Raw genomic sequence first — 17,511 nt, forward strand, 5'->3', positions numbered from 1 at the left:
GCTTGTGTGCTGGCTTTTCTCCTCAAGTTTGATGCTGCTCTTCCTTTTGAAATGCTTATACCTAGTCTTTTGAAGAAGGTTCAGAAATGCCAACTTTTCTTGAATTTGCATTCTGGATTGGTGCCTTAACAAGCAGTATGATCTTGAACAAGCTCTGGTAAAATAAGCTGACCTTAGTTTCTTCATGTATGAAGGGAAGTAGTGATAGTACCCACCTTTTTTATGTTATTGTGAGAACTAATTGAATTACTTCATGTAAAGGGCTTAGAACAGTACTTTGCCCGTGGTAGCCACATAGCCATTGTTAGCTGCTGTTATTACTGTTGCTGCTGCAGTTTCATCTATACTGTAGTTACATCTGTTTCTTTTACTACTTCTGACACATTTATACTTCTCTTGCTACTCTTACCTTGTACCTAAATGATATTCCCTTTTGGAAGTATCATTAAAAATGAGTGCAGAGAGAGTCATCTACCAAAAGCTTAATACTCCAGCTCAAGGAAGGGCACTAAGAAATTAACATCTGTTCAGTAGCACCATCATATATTTTATTTTGGAAATTCCTGTGAATTTAAATAACTATCATACACATGCACACAATGAAACACAACTTAGCATTATGTAGACAATATGCATTTACACTTAGAAGTCCTGGTAGCATTCATTGTAACATTATTAGGTTTAGAGCATCAGCAAAATGGCTTCATACCAAACATTTAAAAAAAACTGCTGGCTTTCCTAAATTTTAGCAATCAGTAGTAAGAAAATGTAACGTGGGAAAGCCTAGAAGGAAATAGACACCAAAACATTTGCACTGATTTTCTCCGATTAGTGGAAATATATGTGATTTTTTTAATTAAAAAAAGTCTGATGTTTGTTTAGTGCTTACTATGTACTGTGAACTGTGTTAAATATTTTTTTATGTTAAAAATAACTGTTGGCTTTACACTTTGTTTGTATGCTTATCAAATATTTTCATTAATCCCCTCTGAGATCCATAAAACCTTTTGGAGTTTTACTTGTGAATTCTAATGCATGAAAAGATTATAATTGCAAAAACACATAGCAAATGGTATGTGTTGTGATTTCCCGTTACTTATGTCTGCTTGAAGCTGTCAATATGTGAAGAATAGTCTTGATCATAGGATATAAATAAAGCTGCTCTCAATTTTGGAGTGGAAACTTGAAAAATCTCCTTTCTCTGTATGAAAATACATGTTTATATGTTCTGGTATATAATGTATACAATCATGTTGACTGGTTTTGATCTGACTTTTCTCCATGGTAACATTGAGATTTCAAGGAAAAAAAAGATATGCCTGACACCCTGGATCCTTAGAGAGATTTACTTTGTGTCTTAAATGTTTAAAGGAGGAGTGTGTTCATTGGTTTTCTTTGGAGGCTGTGGTTGTTATTGTGATTATAAATTTAAGTCTGGGAAGAAAGTTTTACCACCGAATTCTTAGCCAAGTCAGTGATTGGGCGGGAAGTCAACTCTCCTGCCTTCAATTACTTACTCTGTAGTTCCCTTCCCGTGTGACTTCTACACCAGTGTTTTATAGAACTATAAAATTTTATTCTTTGACTCACACAATTTTCACTTCACCCTGGGAGGTGTAATTAATGCCATTGAGTCAGATTCAGTAGTCTTTTACTCATCGAGCTTTTGTGGTCTTTAAAGAAATCAGAGATAATCGCTTTCAAGACTGCATTTTGTAGACCTTGCCATGGCCTGGGGCAAGGCCACATGATGAGGCCACATGGCAAGCTTTTAATGACTTTTAATGTTTTGGTAGAAATAATTTTTCTTGAAAACATGACCATGTTATTGCTAATATCACTACGGCAAAAATAAGTCTTTTGGACTGTGTTATAAGATGCTTCAGATGTACGATAAACAAATCCTAATGTGAAATGCAGCCAATCCTTTTATGGACTCCTGAGGGGAGAGGTAAAGGTGGGTTACAGAATCCTACAAATGGATGATTCCTGTCTTGTGGGGAGATAATTGCTTGTAGACCTGTTCACTGCAAGGAGAAGGTTCCCAGCCTCTCACTTTTCCCTGTAGATAAAGAATCTCTAACAGGTTGGAGATTAAAACCTGTTGAGCAAGAATCTGAATGCCTCTTACTTATCTGAAAACCTGTGTATAGGCAGGCAGTTCTTAGATTTAACTTGATACAATTCATGGGATCAGGAGTGGTTGGCCACTTGTACCTGAATTATGACGGTGTCACTTAGATTGAGGAGGGCGAAATTTCCAATGTCACATCCATCTAGGCCTCACTGTAGTGGTCCCTGCCCCCACCCTCCACCCACTTGGACCCTTCAAACTCTTAGCACAGCTCCACTCCTCCCAAGTCTCTTCTGTTTCTTTCCTAGGAGATACTTTCATTCCCCTGGGTCTCTGTCACCAATTTTCTGTAATCCAACAGCCGTTCATGCTGTTACTACCCACTCTATGCAACATTTTCTTAGTTAAATACAATTACTTTAAACATCAGCTGACTGCTTGCCCCAAACCATGATTTTCATACCTTCATTCCTTTAGCTCTACTTTCTCCATGCATCATCTGGATCTAACTAAAATCTATGTTGACATCTAACTTGTAGACTAAAACACACCATTGAGAGATAGGAGGGGTCAGGAAGGTGCTTGAAATTGGAAGATATTTTCCTATTTCCCCTAGTAAGGTTGACATGTCATTTCACTAATTGAATTATATTCCACTATTGAAAATGCTATTTCCAGGAGTATATTTTATTTTACTAATGCTGATTATTAGAAAAATTTTGAATTAAACAATATTATAAGTAGTAGGCAGATAGTCATAGTCATGCCCCAAACATTTCATATGGAAATACATATATGTCTGCATTGTCTGGCTAAGTTATTACCTCATCTTTTGCAGATGAAGTAGCATCAGAAATGCTTTTGACACGTTTAGCTCTCTACTACGCCTTACTCTATAGTTTGCATTCTGGTTGTACCTTCAGATGAGGCCTGAACTTATTGAAGTGATAAATGAAAAGGATCTAAGATATGTTATTAGATGTCAGGAGAATACTAGGAAGTTATACTCAAAGCCATTCTTTTAGATAATCTTATTTTGGGCTGACTTAGAATGCTATTGCTGCAATCAATCTTATCTTGAATGCTTTATCATAACCGGTTACTTTTTATAAGCAGTTTTTTTTTTTTTTTCCTCCTTCCCCAATCTGGTTAAATAGCTGGGCAAAAGCATTGGGTCACTAGGGAGGGATACTTTTATATCATTGATCTCCTATGACACTTTCTTCTTTCCATTTGTGCACTTGATTCAAGATTTCTTTGCCTCTATTTTTGGATCTTTTAATTGCCTCAACATGTGCCATATAATTGCTAGATTTTATATTCTCTCTTAAAATGTGATTTGTCTTTATCTTCACAAATTGGTAATGTTGAACATTTATGTTTCTCATGTGAATTCAGTATTATAATACTTTGCTAGTGCTCATTGGTCCAATGTTTGTGAGTTTATTTGTGAATGATTTGTTGTAAGTGCCCTTCAAGCTTGAAGGTAGACTTTTGTTGTCTTTGGATGTTATTGAAAAGACCCATTATATAATTTATTTTTTGGAATTTGGTTGTCCTAGTTTGTGTTGGTAGGACTCAGGTCTGCACATACGTGAACATTTATGTAGGGTAGATTCCTAGAGGTGCAATTGCTGGCTTAAGAGACAAGTGATTAAAAACTTTGATAAATAAAAGCAAATTGTCCCTCCTTCCCCAAAAAAGTACCCCTTGTCCTCCTATTGTTTGTTGATGAACCGTCAGCAGTGGATATTATTAATCCTTTAAAGTTTTGCAAATGATACGGACAGAAAATCTCACTTTTGCAATTTGCCTTCACTCGAATAGTGAGGATGGCAAACTTTTAAGTTTACTGAGACTTTAATTAGGGGCAGTTTGTTTTTGCTAATTATTTGCTAGGATGCCCTTGTCAGCTTTACATTATAATAATGTCTTTTATTTTATCTATTTTTAGAGCTTTGACAATTTCAAAATAAAAGGTATGGCTTGAGGTGAGAAGTGAAGCAGGAAAGCTGTCCTATTGCATAGCCATAGCCGATACCAGACTACAAATGCTATCTTCATAGTGTTACTGCTTTTAATCTGTTATTCAAATCTTATATGCTAGCTTCTTGTCCACTCATATTTGAAAATGGAAAATTTTCCAGGTTTGTATGTTTCATCCTGAGGAAATGTGTTTGCCTTTTATCTATAAATTGTACAGTTCAGTGTTTAAAGTTAGTCATTATGTTTTAGAACAAAAATTGGAGGGGAAATTGGAGTAAGAATGTTAACTAAATGGGATATAGTACTTTAACCAATCATCTAGATTTGATGAAACTAGGATATTTCAAGTCCATAGATACTTTTATACATGTTCTTGGGAGCCAAGAGCTCCTGATGTGCATGGAGTTTGCAACGAAAGAAAGTTAACTTATCTGTATTAAATTATTCTTCTAGACCCAGACCTCTTTTCTGCACTGAAGCATTTTTTAAAAAATTATTTTTTTGGATTTCATATGAAATTCTAATATAGGCAGAGTTAGCATCTTTACAATATTTTTATTATGTAAGGGTATTTGAATTGTGGTAGTTTGTGGGAGTTCTACTAGGAGTAGAGTCAGTGGTGGATGAATTTGACACATGACTGAATTTTTTTTTTTTTTTTAAATCATATACCTGCTCTATCTTTTTTATGAAGGCCCAGGATTGATGGGATATTGTTTTAAACTCACCTTCTATTTTATAATCCTTCAGATTTTGGCCATAATACCTAGGAATTTCTAGCAAATATAAAACAATAGTAAGGATCTCAGCTAGATATTTTCCTAAAAACCCTAACTTAACAATGCCTTAAATGTGCATAGCAAGTAGTTTTACTTGTCGTAGGATGCTGTGGAGAGATTTTTAAAATTAATTGGCACAGCATTCCTACATAGTAGGTGGAAGCAGAGATGGGAAAGTGAAGCCAGATTTTGTTGTTGTTGTTGGTATAGAAATGAGGAAATAAGGATACAGCCAGACCTGAAGCTAGTGAAGCCCTGTGTGTAACCTTATTCATCATTCTCTTAGTTATGACCCTCTCTATTAGATTAGAAGGGCTGTTGACTTATCACGTAGGGTCTGTGTACAGCATTGCTTTTGCTGGCTGAGAGATCTTTATTTTACATGGCGATCCCACTAAGGGGTGACCATATCTGCTCTTCTGTGAAAGGAAATTTGAGAAGAGAAAGTTATTATAATGCAGGCTTCTGCACTGAGTTGGTCAGAAAGTCAGTATTTTTAAAGGTTAGTAAAAGTCTCACTAAAACTTTGGTTAAAGGCTAGATTGCTTCCTTCATCAGAAAGGGGGCAGAGATCCCTGACCACAAGGTCTGTAATATCACTCAATGTTAATGTAATGATTTGCTTGTGGTTGAATGAGTGGTTGGTTTGCTGTAGACCTGGTACAAGCCCAAATTGACTGTTCAAATGATGCTTAGATAAATGAAAGAGTTGGTTAATAATCCAAAATCAGTAGTTAATATACTGATTGATTGAAATGATGACGTGTGACTTTTGAATTTTTTATTTATTTTAATTTTTAATTACTCAATGAATTTATTACATTTGTAGTTGTACAATGATCATCACAATCCAATTTTATAGGATTTTCATCCCACACCCCCAGAGCATCCCCCACCCCCCCAACCTATCTCCTTTGGATAAAGAAAGTGGCAGAACCATAAGTCTTTACTCTTAAGAATATGTTCTGGGGAGTTCCTGCTGTGGTGCAGTGGGTTAAGGATCTGGCATTGCTGCAGCTGTAGCATAGGTTGCAGTGTGTCTTGGATTGGATTTGTGGCCTGGGCATGACCAAAAAAAAAATATTTTCATGAGCTGTAGAAAACCCAAACACTGGCCTGTATACCTTTTATATTATACCAAGTCTAGAAACATTTTAATAGGAAAGGGGCTTTGTATTAATGTAAATTATATATATATATATATATATAAACTTTCAAGATGCATTTTAATCACCTAAATTACTTGCTTATTGTTTCCTTAAAATGTATTTCAAAGTCTTATAAAATTGATTTGTTGACCTTCTTAAAATGTAGCCAAGAGTATTTAAGATTCCTTCACCAATCTGATATAAAATTTTAAATTCAAAGCCTCAAGGCAGATCTTTGCCTGTCTTCTAGGAGGATGGGTTATGGAATTCTGTTTTACATGGCTTCAGCATTTCGCAGAACTCCCTTCATAAATGAAAAATGATCCATCATGCCTCATGCTTGAGCTGAGTCAGGTGCAACTGCTGAAATAAGCCAGAGTGTGTCTGATATGGGTGAAGTGGAGCCCACCAGGAATCACTCCATGAGAAACAAAACAAAGAAATGTTTAAATGTGAGCTTGGATGCTTTCCAATTTTACCAAAATGTAAATATGGCTGCAGTTGTGAATTTTATTTTTCAGTACATTTATTCTCTATTACTTTGTTCAGTGGCTTTCTCTAGATTGTGTATCTAATGCTAAACAAAAAAGATGAGATTTTTCCTAGAATAGAGAAAAGGATAAAAAATAAGAAAAGAAATGTGGGTAAATATATAAATGATTTTTGCAAGAACACTTGGTTTCTTATCCTAGGATTTATGTAAGGGCTACTGCAAAAATTACCAGAACAAAATTGCTTTTAGTTTATTTTAATGATTTAAAAAAGTTTTTTTTCTTTTCTTTCTTTTTTTTTTTTTAGGGCTGCACCTGTGGCATGCGCTCCCGGGCTAGGGGTCAAATTGGAGCTGCAGATGCTGGCCTACACCAGCTATAGCAATGCTGGCTCCAAATTGCATCTGCAGCCTACGTCACCGCTTGCAGCAATGCCAGATCCTTAATCCACTGAGTGAGGCCAGGAATCGAACCCCATCCTCATGGGTACTGGTGGGATTCTTAATGTGCTGAGCCACAACAGAACTTCTATTTTAATGTTTTTATTTTTTATTATTTTTTTTTTGGGGGGGCACGCCTGTGACATGCAGAAGTTCTGGGGTCAGGGGTCAAACCCTTGTCACAACAGCAGCCCAAGCCATAGCAGTGACAACACTAGATCCTTAACCCGCTGAGCTACCAGGGAACTCCTTTAATGTTTTTAAAAATAGAAAATCCACTTGTTTGTGTTTTGGGAGAGATAAGTGAAAGTGAAGATTGCCGGGCAAGAGTAATAGGACAGTGTTGTGATCATGTACAGTCTCAGCCTCAAGTCACTCTTTTGAAATAAAATTCTTCATGGAAATTAGTACTCAGTCAGCCAGGCTTTCATAGCTCTGTCCAATAAAGAACCTTTCCTTTGGCTGGCATGAAGCCTAAGAGACTTTGAAGTGATGTCTTTCAAGTAAAGGATGCAGCACCATCGCATGATCACCTGGGTGGAACGAGTAATGTTCTCTTTGTGGAGTAATGGCTTGAGGTTACGCTCATTGGAGGGGGCGGTATTGGATGATTCTGAAAGTGCTAATCATACCTTATTTTCAGGAGCCGTTTAATGTCATGGTCAAGAGTAAAGAACCTGTGGTGCCTGGGTTCAGATCCTGACTCTGATACTTCTGGCTCTGTAAACTTAGGCCATTTTTATTTTTTCTACTATGAGATACTTTTCCTTAATATGTTCCTTTTACATTTTAATAAAGTTCTTTTCATCTGTGAAATCGTTTCTATGGCCGTTTGGCATGTAATCATCTGTTAGCTGTATAATGAGGTTGGATGAGGTCACATATGTACTGTCAGGGCTGTCTAGTTGTCAAAGGCTTATTTTTGGACTTTCATTTTTTTTTTCCCACTAGTTTTTTATTTTTATTTTTTCTGGTGATAGATTTTTGTTTTTTTTTTTTTTTTTAATACACAATTTTAGGCCTGCCTAAAGCACCTGTGTTCTGTCTTTTTGATGGCTTTTCTCAAACAGTCCTTGGAGCATCCATATGCTATATCCATGTGATGAAATTGTGTCCAGGTGTTTTATTTTTTCTTTTTTGGCTACCCTGTGGCATATGGAGTTCCTAGACGAGGGACCAGATCCAAGCCTAAGCCACAGCTGCTGGATCCTGAACCCACTGTGCCAGGCTATGGATTGAACCAACTTAGCACTCCTAAGACACCACCGATCCCGTTGCACCACAGTGGGAACTCCTAGTCTTCTACTTCTGCCTGAGATCTGAAACTTAAGGATAGAGACTTGGATGGCTCACCTATGTCTTCTTGGTCCTCTCTCATGATGGACATGTGCTCATGTGTATTTGAGACACAGGATTGCCAGCCTGTTTTCTTTTCTCAGATCTACTTTCCTGATTCACACAACTGCTCTAAATTTTATTTCACTTAAAGAAATGGCACTGGACTAGTGACCCATAGTAGGAAGTAATAAGTGATTATGTGGACAGATGTGTTTGTGGTCACATACACTGTGTATTTAAATATTTGCATGCATGTATATACTGGGTCACAGTGTGAAATATATTTCCCTTTGTCGTCTTTAAAGATTGAAGCCCAGACTAGAGAACCTTGAAATCCAGCTAAAGTTGGAGGGGGATGAGGAAAATATGGAACCCAGAGAATCTGCAGTGAGAGCACAAAGATCATGGGATATTTCAAGTTAGATGGAGGTAAAGGGGTGCTCTCCTGAGCTGCAGAAGGAGTGGTCTGATGGTTAAGATAAAACAAGTCAAATTGTTCTCCTATTCTCACTTTTGGATTTAAGCCTCTGCCCAGCCAATCTGATTTGCTTTTAGTCTGTCATTCAGACTCCATTTTCAGTTCAGTTTCCTGGCGTGGCCTACTGCTGCTTGTCTTGATATATGAGAAAGAAAAATCTACATCATGTGGAGGTGATACAGAAATCAAAGACCCTTCGTTGTAAGCTTTTAACCAGACCGTGTATTACCTGTAATTTCCAATAATACTTAGGATCAGAGTGACCTAAACCAGGAGTTGGTTAACTATGGCCCACAGGTAAAATCCAGTTTGCCACCTGTTTTTGTAAATGAAAGCTTTATTTGAATATATACCCATTTGTTAGGTATTCTCTGTGGCTGCGTTCTTGTTACAGTGACAACAGTTAATATAGTTGGGACAGAAATAGTATGACCTGCAAAACCTAAAATATTTATTAATATTTAAGGTTTGATAAATACTGAATTTAAAATATGTATTGACTTTTTTACAAAGTTTGCTAACCCCTGATATAATGGAAGGTATTTCCTTAGTGAAAGCATTTCTAACAATTGTTCAGGGAAAACTGGTTATGTTGGTTATTATTGTCTTTGTGGGAACTCTCTTTAGTCTTTCTGGATAAAGTGTATGAAAACTTGTAAGTTTCTTTATTAGACTTCTGTTAAATATGTGCATAGGTTTGCATCTATAGAGCATATAAACAATACACTGTTAAGAATGGAACATGAAAAAATAAGGATGCTGTTAAAAAGTCTTGTTGAGTGCTTGGGGCTTTTCATGCATTAGCACTAATCCTCATACACCTGTGCTGTAGCTATTATTATCTTGATTTTACTGGGAAGGAGATTGAAGCTGAAAGAAATAAAATAACAAAGCTGAATATGGGCTTAGCCATCGCTCCATGCTTTGTCTAGAAACTTTGTCTGTTTCTTCTCCACCTAAGTGGCAGTATGTGCCAGTTCCTTAAAATTCCTGAAGTCTTATGAACTGAAGTTGAGATTTTAATATTGCTTCTCTGCAGAGATGGAGGGGAGTAAAACTGGACTTACTTTCCATTCTGGTAAATTTAGTCTTATTAAAGGAAGATTATTCAGTCAGTTGGAGTATAGCATTTGCTTTGAATCATAGACAATTTGAATAGAAGTCTCACTAGCTAAATAATCTTAGATTATATATATTAAACATATATTCTTGGCTAGAAATGGAACTCTAGGGATGAACAGTTAGATAATTTATGGGTGCTTTTGAAATGAGCTCTTTTCTCTTGATTAAAGAGTCATTTATATCTATCAATAAATGATGGCTTTGGATTTTCAATACAAGGGTTTCAAGTTCCTTTTCCTTTATGGAAGAGCTATGCTCAAATAATATTGTATTAATGAACTACGAGGAGTTTTTTTTCTGGATTTGAAGTTATTATCTTTTAAGGAACTCCTGTTTATAACTTTTCTAATTTTTCTTCATTAGGTCCTCTTTGGTATTGAACTGGAGTGATATATTATGACCAGTGACTCATATTTATGACCTCAAATGCATTCATCATTTACTTCTACTTGGATATTATTTTCTGTTTGAATTTACCTCTACTAGGTTATTATTTTCTATTTGAATTTCAGTACTTAATTGAGAGTAAGCATTGCTTATCCTTAGACTAGAGGTAAACTGCCTCAACATTGATTATGATATGTCAATTCTTATTTTGTACCTTCAATATCCCAGAAATAGAAAGGAAAAAAATCTGTTAAGATAGCCCAATAGATTTTAGAGGAAATATGAACTTTACTTAAAAGCATCAATTTTTACACTTTTTCCAATAATCTGTTTTTCTGAGAATAGACAATTGACTCATGTTGTAAATGGAATTATATTTAAGATATTTAGTATAAGTAATTTTTCTGTTCTTTAGATTTTTTGTGTGAAATGTATTGGCTTCTTTGTAATGAATTTTAGGGCTTGTAGTAGTAAATTTATGTTATAATTCTGATTGGCATAGATAAAATGATCTAATCAAAGTTAGTTTAATTCAGTATTGCATGTGTCCTAATGTGATATATATTAATTTTTTTTTGCATTCTTAATGGAAGAAAGATCATTTCAAAGTTGATGATCACTTACATAAGCAAATCTGTGTACTACAACTTCATTTACAATTGGGAAATATTAATTTGTCCATTTTTGAAGGTCATAAAGTGTTAAAAATATTGCATTTGCCAACATATTTTGTCTAGTACTTTCCTCTTACTTTTCAAAACCCTCTGTATTCCAGTGGATTTAAGAAAATAGAAACAAAAATGGTCTATATTTTTAGCTAAAGCAAGCTCATTCTTTACAAATGGTGAAGAACCATGAAAGATAGTCCTGTATATTTCTTGCTATTTTACTCAGTCAGAAAATTGAGACTGCATAGGTGCCTTGGAGGGTAGATTGTGGAAGATCCTAGTACAATATCTTTTAAAAGAATATCCTCCGTATCAGTGTTGTCCAGGGCCCTACTGACATTTTATTTTTCTTGAATTCAACTTTGGTCTAAATTAACCTGACCCTGAGTTTTATCGAAAAAAATACTTTTATTTTTTGTGCCTAGTGTTTCTTAGTGATCAGTCCTTTCAGCGAGCTACTTAGGAATGAAAAAAAAAAAAATCAGGCAAGTCAAAATTAGCTTAATTTTTATTTTCTAGTGAGCACCTTGCAAAGCCCCATAAATGGGTTGCCATAGTGGAAGCAGACCATTGCAGTAATAGATCTGTCCTTTAGCTGATTGATCGGCCTAGAGGAATTAGCAATCTGTGAAATGGCTCTTCAGAAGTAATTTTCCTCCAAGGGTCAAGGAACTTGCATTCACCATTTCTCTGAAATGATTTTGCAGGTATTCCTTGTAGTCTTATCAACCGTAGCAGATATATATAAAAAAAAAGTTGTGAACATAAAGTGTTTCTTTGTTCATTTTTCATCCTCTTTGACTAAGTCAGTTTCTTGAACAGCATTTCTTTATTGCCTCTATTTGTCTGGCTCAGTGAAACTTGAAATTCACGAGTTATGTTTTTAGTTATGAATCAGAATTTTACTAAGAAATGTTTTACATAGATTATAATACTATATATAGAAATGTGTTCAACAGAGGAAGCTGTGTATGGAAGACTGTTTATTTTATTTATTTTTATTTTTAAAAATGATTTTTATTTTTTCCATTATAGTTGGTTTATAGTGTTCTGTCAATTTCTACAATGCAAAGTGACTCAGTCACACATACATGTATACATTCTTTTTCTCACATTATCCTCCATCATGCTCCATCATAAGGGACTAGATATAGTTCCCAGTGCTTTATAGCAGGATCTCATTGCTTATCCATTCCAAAGGCAATAGTGTGCATCTGACTGTGTTTTAAAGAAAATGTTTTTAGTGCTTTCTAATGAGCCTTAAATGGTAAAGTGGGGTTACATAAAATGGAATTAGCTCAAGTTATGTGTGTGATATCTGTTGTAAGGTTGAACCAAATGATCTACCTCCATTTTCCCCCAATTCCTCTTTAAACTGTGCATAGCCACTGGAATTGTTGTTATTATTATTGTTATTATTAATGTAGCTTGAATTGTATCATACCCCCGGATGAAATTCTTTGTGGCTTCATATAATTGTAGAATAAATCTAAATGCTCTATGATATCTAAAAATCTTTCATATGTAGTTTTGTGTCTGTTTTGTCCCCCACATATTTTTTTGTGTTCATTACAAAGAATTATTTGAAACTATTAGAGGTTCTTCAACATCTCATGTTTATTTAGATTCGTATGTGCTTGATTTTGCTTTTTCTTTTAATTTCAATCGGATTTCCATTCTGGCTGGCACATCCTTGCTCATCTTTGTAGGCATAACTCCATTAAGCCTTCTATAACCAGCTCAGCTATTGGTTGTCAATTCATTTGTCGTTTGTGTTCTTTGTCACTTTTTAGTCATACTGTTTTTATGCCTGTAACCCCCTGTATATATACACTCCCCCACTCACGTCTGTCTGTCCCATACAGACAGGAATAGTATTTTTAATATTTCTTATCTTCTAGTCAATACACTGTATTAGTCCTTAACCTTGAAGTACAAAATTCTTTATAAAATAGATTCATAAATGTCTTTTATCAAAGATTTATTCATGCTATGTAGAAGATATGTTGTACCCCCCAGATTAGGACTTATTGTAAATTATAAAATAAAAATAAAAAAAATCACCTTTTAAAATTTTTCTTATCCATCAAGTCATATGAACCAGGAACTTTTTCCAAGACTCTTGACTGGTAGGGCAGTGATGTGCAACAAATAACAGGGGTTGACCCACTTATTTTGTGTGGCTACTCCTAGTTGTTATTGCTAATAAGAATTCTGGAGTCTAAAATTAACAATGGCTATGAAGGACAGCAATTAAGGCCATTTGTCTTCCAAATGAGCCAATGTAGGTTCCACTGGTAGTTTAAATTTATATAGGGAGGTCACTTACACTATTATAAAGGGCAGTGGAGGCCCTGAAGGTGTGTGTTGCAAAGCAGTAAGTCATTTTAGGGTTGTGATGGCAAATTGTATTTTGAGAAAAACTTTCCCTTTGCTATGCGAAGATTCATTTCTTAGCAACCTCTTTTCATTGATTAATTTTAAATTAAAAAGGACATCATTTTTCATGAGAGCATTTGTATAAAGGCCATTTTAGACATAGTTAAAAGATCGTATTAAGCTTTGTTTTTGTCTTTTTTTTTTCTTTTTTCTTTTCCACGGCCACACTCATGGCATATGAAAGTTCCCAGGCCAGGCGATGAATCAGAGCTGTAGCTGCAGGACTACGCCACAGCCACAGCAACAGCAGATCTAGCTGTGTCTGGGACCTACATCACAGCTCATGGCAACTCTGGATCCTTAATCCCCTGACTGAGAACCTACATCCTCATGGATACTAGTCAGGTTCATTACCTCTGAGCCACAATGGGAACTCCAGTATTAAGTGTTAATGCTGCTGAAGTTTGATTATTTTAAAAGATTGCCGTGGTCCTAAGACTGATTCAAGGATACCCATATACCTATTCTGCTTTTGAAAAAGGTCGTTGGGGCTATAGTGTCATCTGAACATTTCTGATCTTACCTTCTTTGCTTGTGATGCTAGCTTGTCTTTGTCATTGGTGAGGAATATAACTTTTATTCAAACTGACAAACTTTTTATGAGGGAAATGAATTTTTGTTTAAAGAGAAGAATATATAGGTCTGAAATTTACCGCCCCCAGCCTGCTGTTTGGTCGGCAAATTCACTGAATTTCTTCACAAAGATCCCCATGGAAACTAAACAAATAAGCTGCTTGAAAGGAGACAAGTTACTGGTTTTTCTCATTACACCCACTGCTGGATTTTCATTACTTCGAATCTGTTTTTTTTTTTTTTTTTCCAAGATTAGACATATAGACCAGCTTTATTTTCATGAATTGAATAAATATGTTGAGTTGTATGTGCCTGTATTTGTAGGCTGAGAAGCCAAAGTAATTATCCTTTTTTTGCCATAAAATTACTTCAGAAAATAAAGCCAAGAAAAATGCCTGATGTAAAGGGAAAGGCTATGTCCATTTTTTAAGAAGTTATTAAATAAAGTGGAAGTGGTGAGAGTGATCATAGGCTAATCTGATCTGTTTTGTGCTTGTTTTTTTCCCCACTTTTAAGTCATAATTGTGTGTGAAAGTAATCTAAATAAAGTATAAAGTGTGTTTCACTGACCTCATAAACTTCAAACTTATAAAACTAAGTATTTCATTTGCTATTATGAGTAGATTTCAGAGTGCTCTTCTAAGGCAAGGAATTTGGTAAAACAAATATTAACTTCACCTTATTGAACGTGCATTATAACGAAAGACAGTTTTCACTCTTTTCCTTTCTCCCCTTCTTCCCACTAAAGTTGTTACAAACTATTTAGATCCCAGGGGGTTTATATATTTCTGGAAAGCCTCACTATTGTCTATATCTTCTACATTTTCATATTTAAAAATCTGTGCCTCAACCTTATTTCTGAGGCTCAGACCAGTCTCTTATTCACACAGGATACTAATAGAAATTTCATTGTATGGGAACCTTTAGTGGAAGTAGTGATAAGTAGGAGTAGCAAACATTTATCATTAAATTTGTGAGTACCACATTACGTATTTCAGTGGAATGTTTTCTCATCCAGTGCATTCTTCATTTTTAGCAAATCTGTTTCGAAGGTAATAGTAGTCCTTCCTTGTCTCTTTCAGGTGGCTGTACTTTTGATGATGGTCCGGGGGCCTGTGATTACCACCAGGATCTGTATGATGACTTCGAATGGGTACATGTTAGTGCTCAAGAACCTCATTATCTGCCACCCGAGATGCCTCAAGGTGAGAATCATTCCATTGACCTAGTATTGAAAAAAACCCCTTGGAGCATGTAGTATTTTCTTAGGTATATTCCAGTAAGTTCATTGTCGTAATAAACTGGTATGGTCAAACTGCTTGACCCCATCAAAGACCCTCAGTGTGTTCTTTGTTTTTCCCTCTTATACTTTATGTAATCTTCTATTTCTCAGGAATATTCACTCTGTCTTTGTTCTCTCTGACCTTTGAAAAATATGTATTAGTGTTTTTTTTTCCCCTCTGTTTAAGAAAAAAGCAAAATGGAGAGGAGACCAGGAAATTAAAAAAAAAAAAAAGAAGAACAAACAAAATTCTTTCATAATAGTCTAAAAAGTGAGAGCAGCTCACTCACTAGCTATTCTGTTAAATCACGGGGTTTGATTTAATCAGACTAAAGGGAAGTGTTTTAATTTCATGGTGAGGAGAGAGCTTATCTTGTCCTATCGGTCATGAGTGTGCCAGTGGTTCTGAGGATCGGCAGCCTGGAGACAAACTACCCAACGGAGAAGGTCTTTTATGAGTGGCTTGTAGAAAAATGAGGCTGAGCCTTGCTTTGTTTAACTTGATTTCATTATATCCATTTGAATTTTGGTTTTGTGAAATAGTATATCTTCTTATTGTTTAAGCCAGTTTGAATTGTGTTTTCTCTTTCTGACATTGGATATTAATAAATACCATTTTATACACTAGCAACTAATATTTGTGCCTTCAATTCTACATATTAATTTGGAATTATTCTAAGCTCTGTGCATATATGTTTACCAGTAACTTATTAAGTTGACAAATTAAAATGCAAATAGGAATTTTAAAGCACTAAAGAGAATGAATTATTTTTCTAATATTTAGAAATAAATACGGAATATAATTGTGTATGATCACATACATGATATACAACATAATATTTTACAGTGTAATATATTAATTTACTATGTAATGATATATAATTATTATATAGTCATACATAATTGATAGTCTGATTCCCTATTACTAGTAACTAAGTTTCAAAATACATTTTCAGTATTTTAATTATGATTTTTAAATGCTTTATAACCATTTTTTTGAATTCTCTAAATTCTTTGGAAAGTTTTTTGCTGGTCCACTCTGATGTGATCTTTGAGAGTAGGGTGAATTAAATCTACTTTGTATTCTAAATTGTCACTTTCCATGGCGGAGTGGATAAATGGATATTTCTGGAGCTGAGCTGAGCCATAATTTCCTTGTCAGAGGAATGAATTGGCACTAGGTGGCTGATACCCTTTGCTTCTTGTGTTTGACTGTTATGTTGTCAGCAGACTCATATAGTTGTGTACATAGCTTTGTATTTTTCTTCTTTTGTGTGTGTGTGTCTTTTGAGGGCTGTACCCACAGCATATAGAGGTTCCCAGGTTAGGGGTTGAATCAGAGATGTAGCTGATTCATCTACGCCACAGCCACAGCAACTCAGAATCCGAGCTGCATCTGCAACCTACACCACTGCTCATGGCAATGCAAGGCCCTTAACCCACTAAGCGAGGCCAGCAACTGAACCCGTGTCCTCATGGATACTAGTCAGGTTCGTTAACCACTGAACCATGACAGGAACTCCTGTATTTTTCTTTCAAAGGTACATAACCTTGTTTTCCTGGTACATTTTAATTAAAGAAACTCCTGTAATATTTCACCTGAGTTTTCTCTGTGGTATATTTAGACTGAATTTTTTTTATATAAAATTAAAAGGGGTGGGCTGGGATGCACATATTTTGACTGTTTATCATCAGAGAATAATCAGAAAGATGTTGATTTATGGAAATGTTACCATTGTTAATTACCATTGAAGATGGGGAATGAATAGCTGAAGAGATACTGCTCCGATGACCTTGTTGGCTCACCTTTGATGAACAGCTTAATCGGTGGTTACAGTACAGATGATGTGCACAGAAAATGAAAGTGTTTGAAATTCAGCCACATCTTCCAATTAATAAGACATTAAGTAATTAATCATGCAGAGGAGGGAAAAAGGTCATGGCCACTTTGTTTTTGCCAAATGTAACTTGTGTTTGGTTATCACAGAAGGTGAAAGAAAGCATTCATATATGTAGTCTTCTTTACTGTTTTCTTTACAATCTGTACTATTTTTCCCATTTTCCTTCTGATACTCACTGAAAATGATCTATTCATAAATTGGAAGAAGACATTTGGATTTATCTTTCTAAAATTTAACGATTCATTTATTTTAAAATAAATAATTAGGCATGCTTACTTTTTCTTTTTTCCTTTTTTTTTAGTTTCTTTCTTTTTAAAAAAATTTTAAAGTTCAATTAATTTACAGTGTTGCATCAATTTCTGCTGTATAGCAAAGTGACCCAGTCATATGCACATATACATTCTT

General features: G+C 35.2%; 1 protein-coding gene across 17 annotated transcripts in view; it reads left to right on the forward strand.

Annotated features, from left to right (window-relative positions):
• PTPRK (protein tyrosine phosphatase, receptor type K) overlaps positions 1-17,511 on the forward strand; it is a 565,337-nt gene that overhangs the window by 112,518 nt on the left and 435,308 nt on the right. For all 17 annotated transcript variants that reach the window (XM_003353215.4, XM_021072706.1, XM_005652678.3 and 14 more), the window contains exon 2: positions 15,006-15,128. In XM_003353215.4, the coding sequence (XP_003353263.1) occupies positions 15,006-15,128 (123 nt within the window). The remainder of the gene's footprint in view (positions 1-15,005; positions 15,129-17,511) is intronic.

This window comes from Sus scrofa, chromosome 1 (assembly GCF_000003025.6).
Source record: "Sus scrofa isolate TJ Tabasco breed Duroc chromosome 1, Sscrofa11.1, whole genome shotgun sequence".
NCBI lineage: Eukaryota > Metazoa > Chordata > Mammalia > Artiodactyla > Suidae > Sus > Sus scrofa.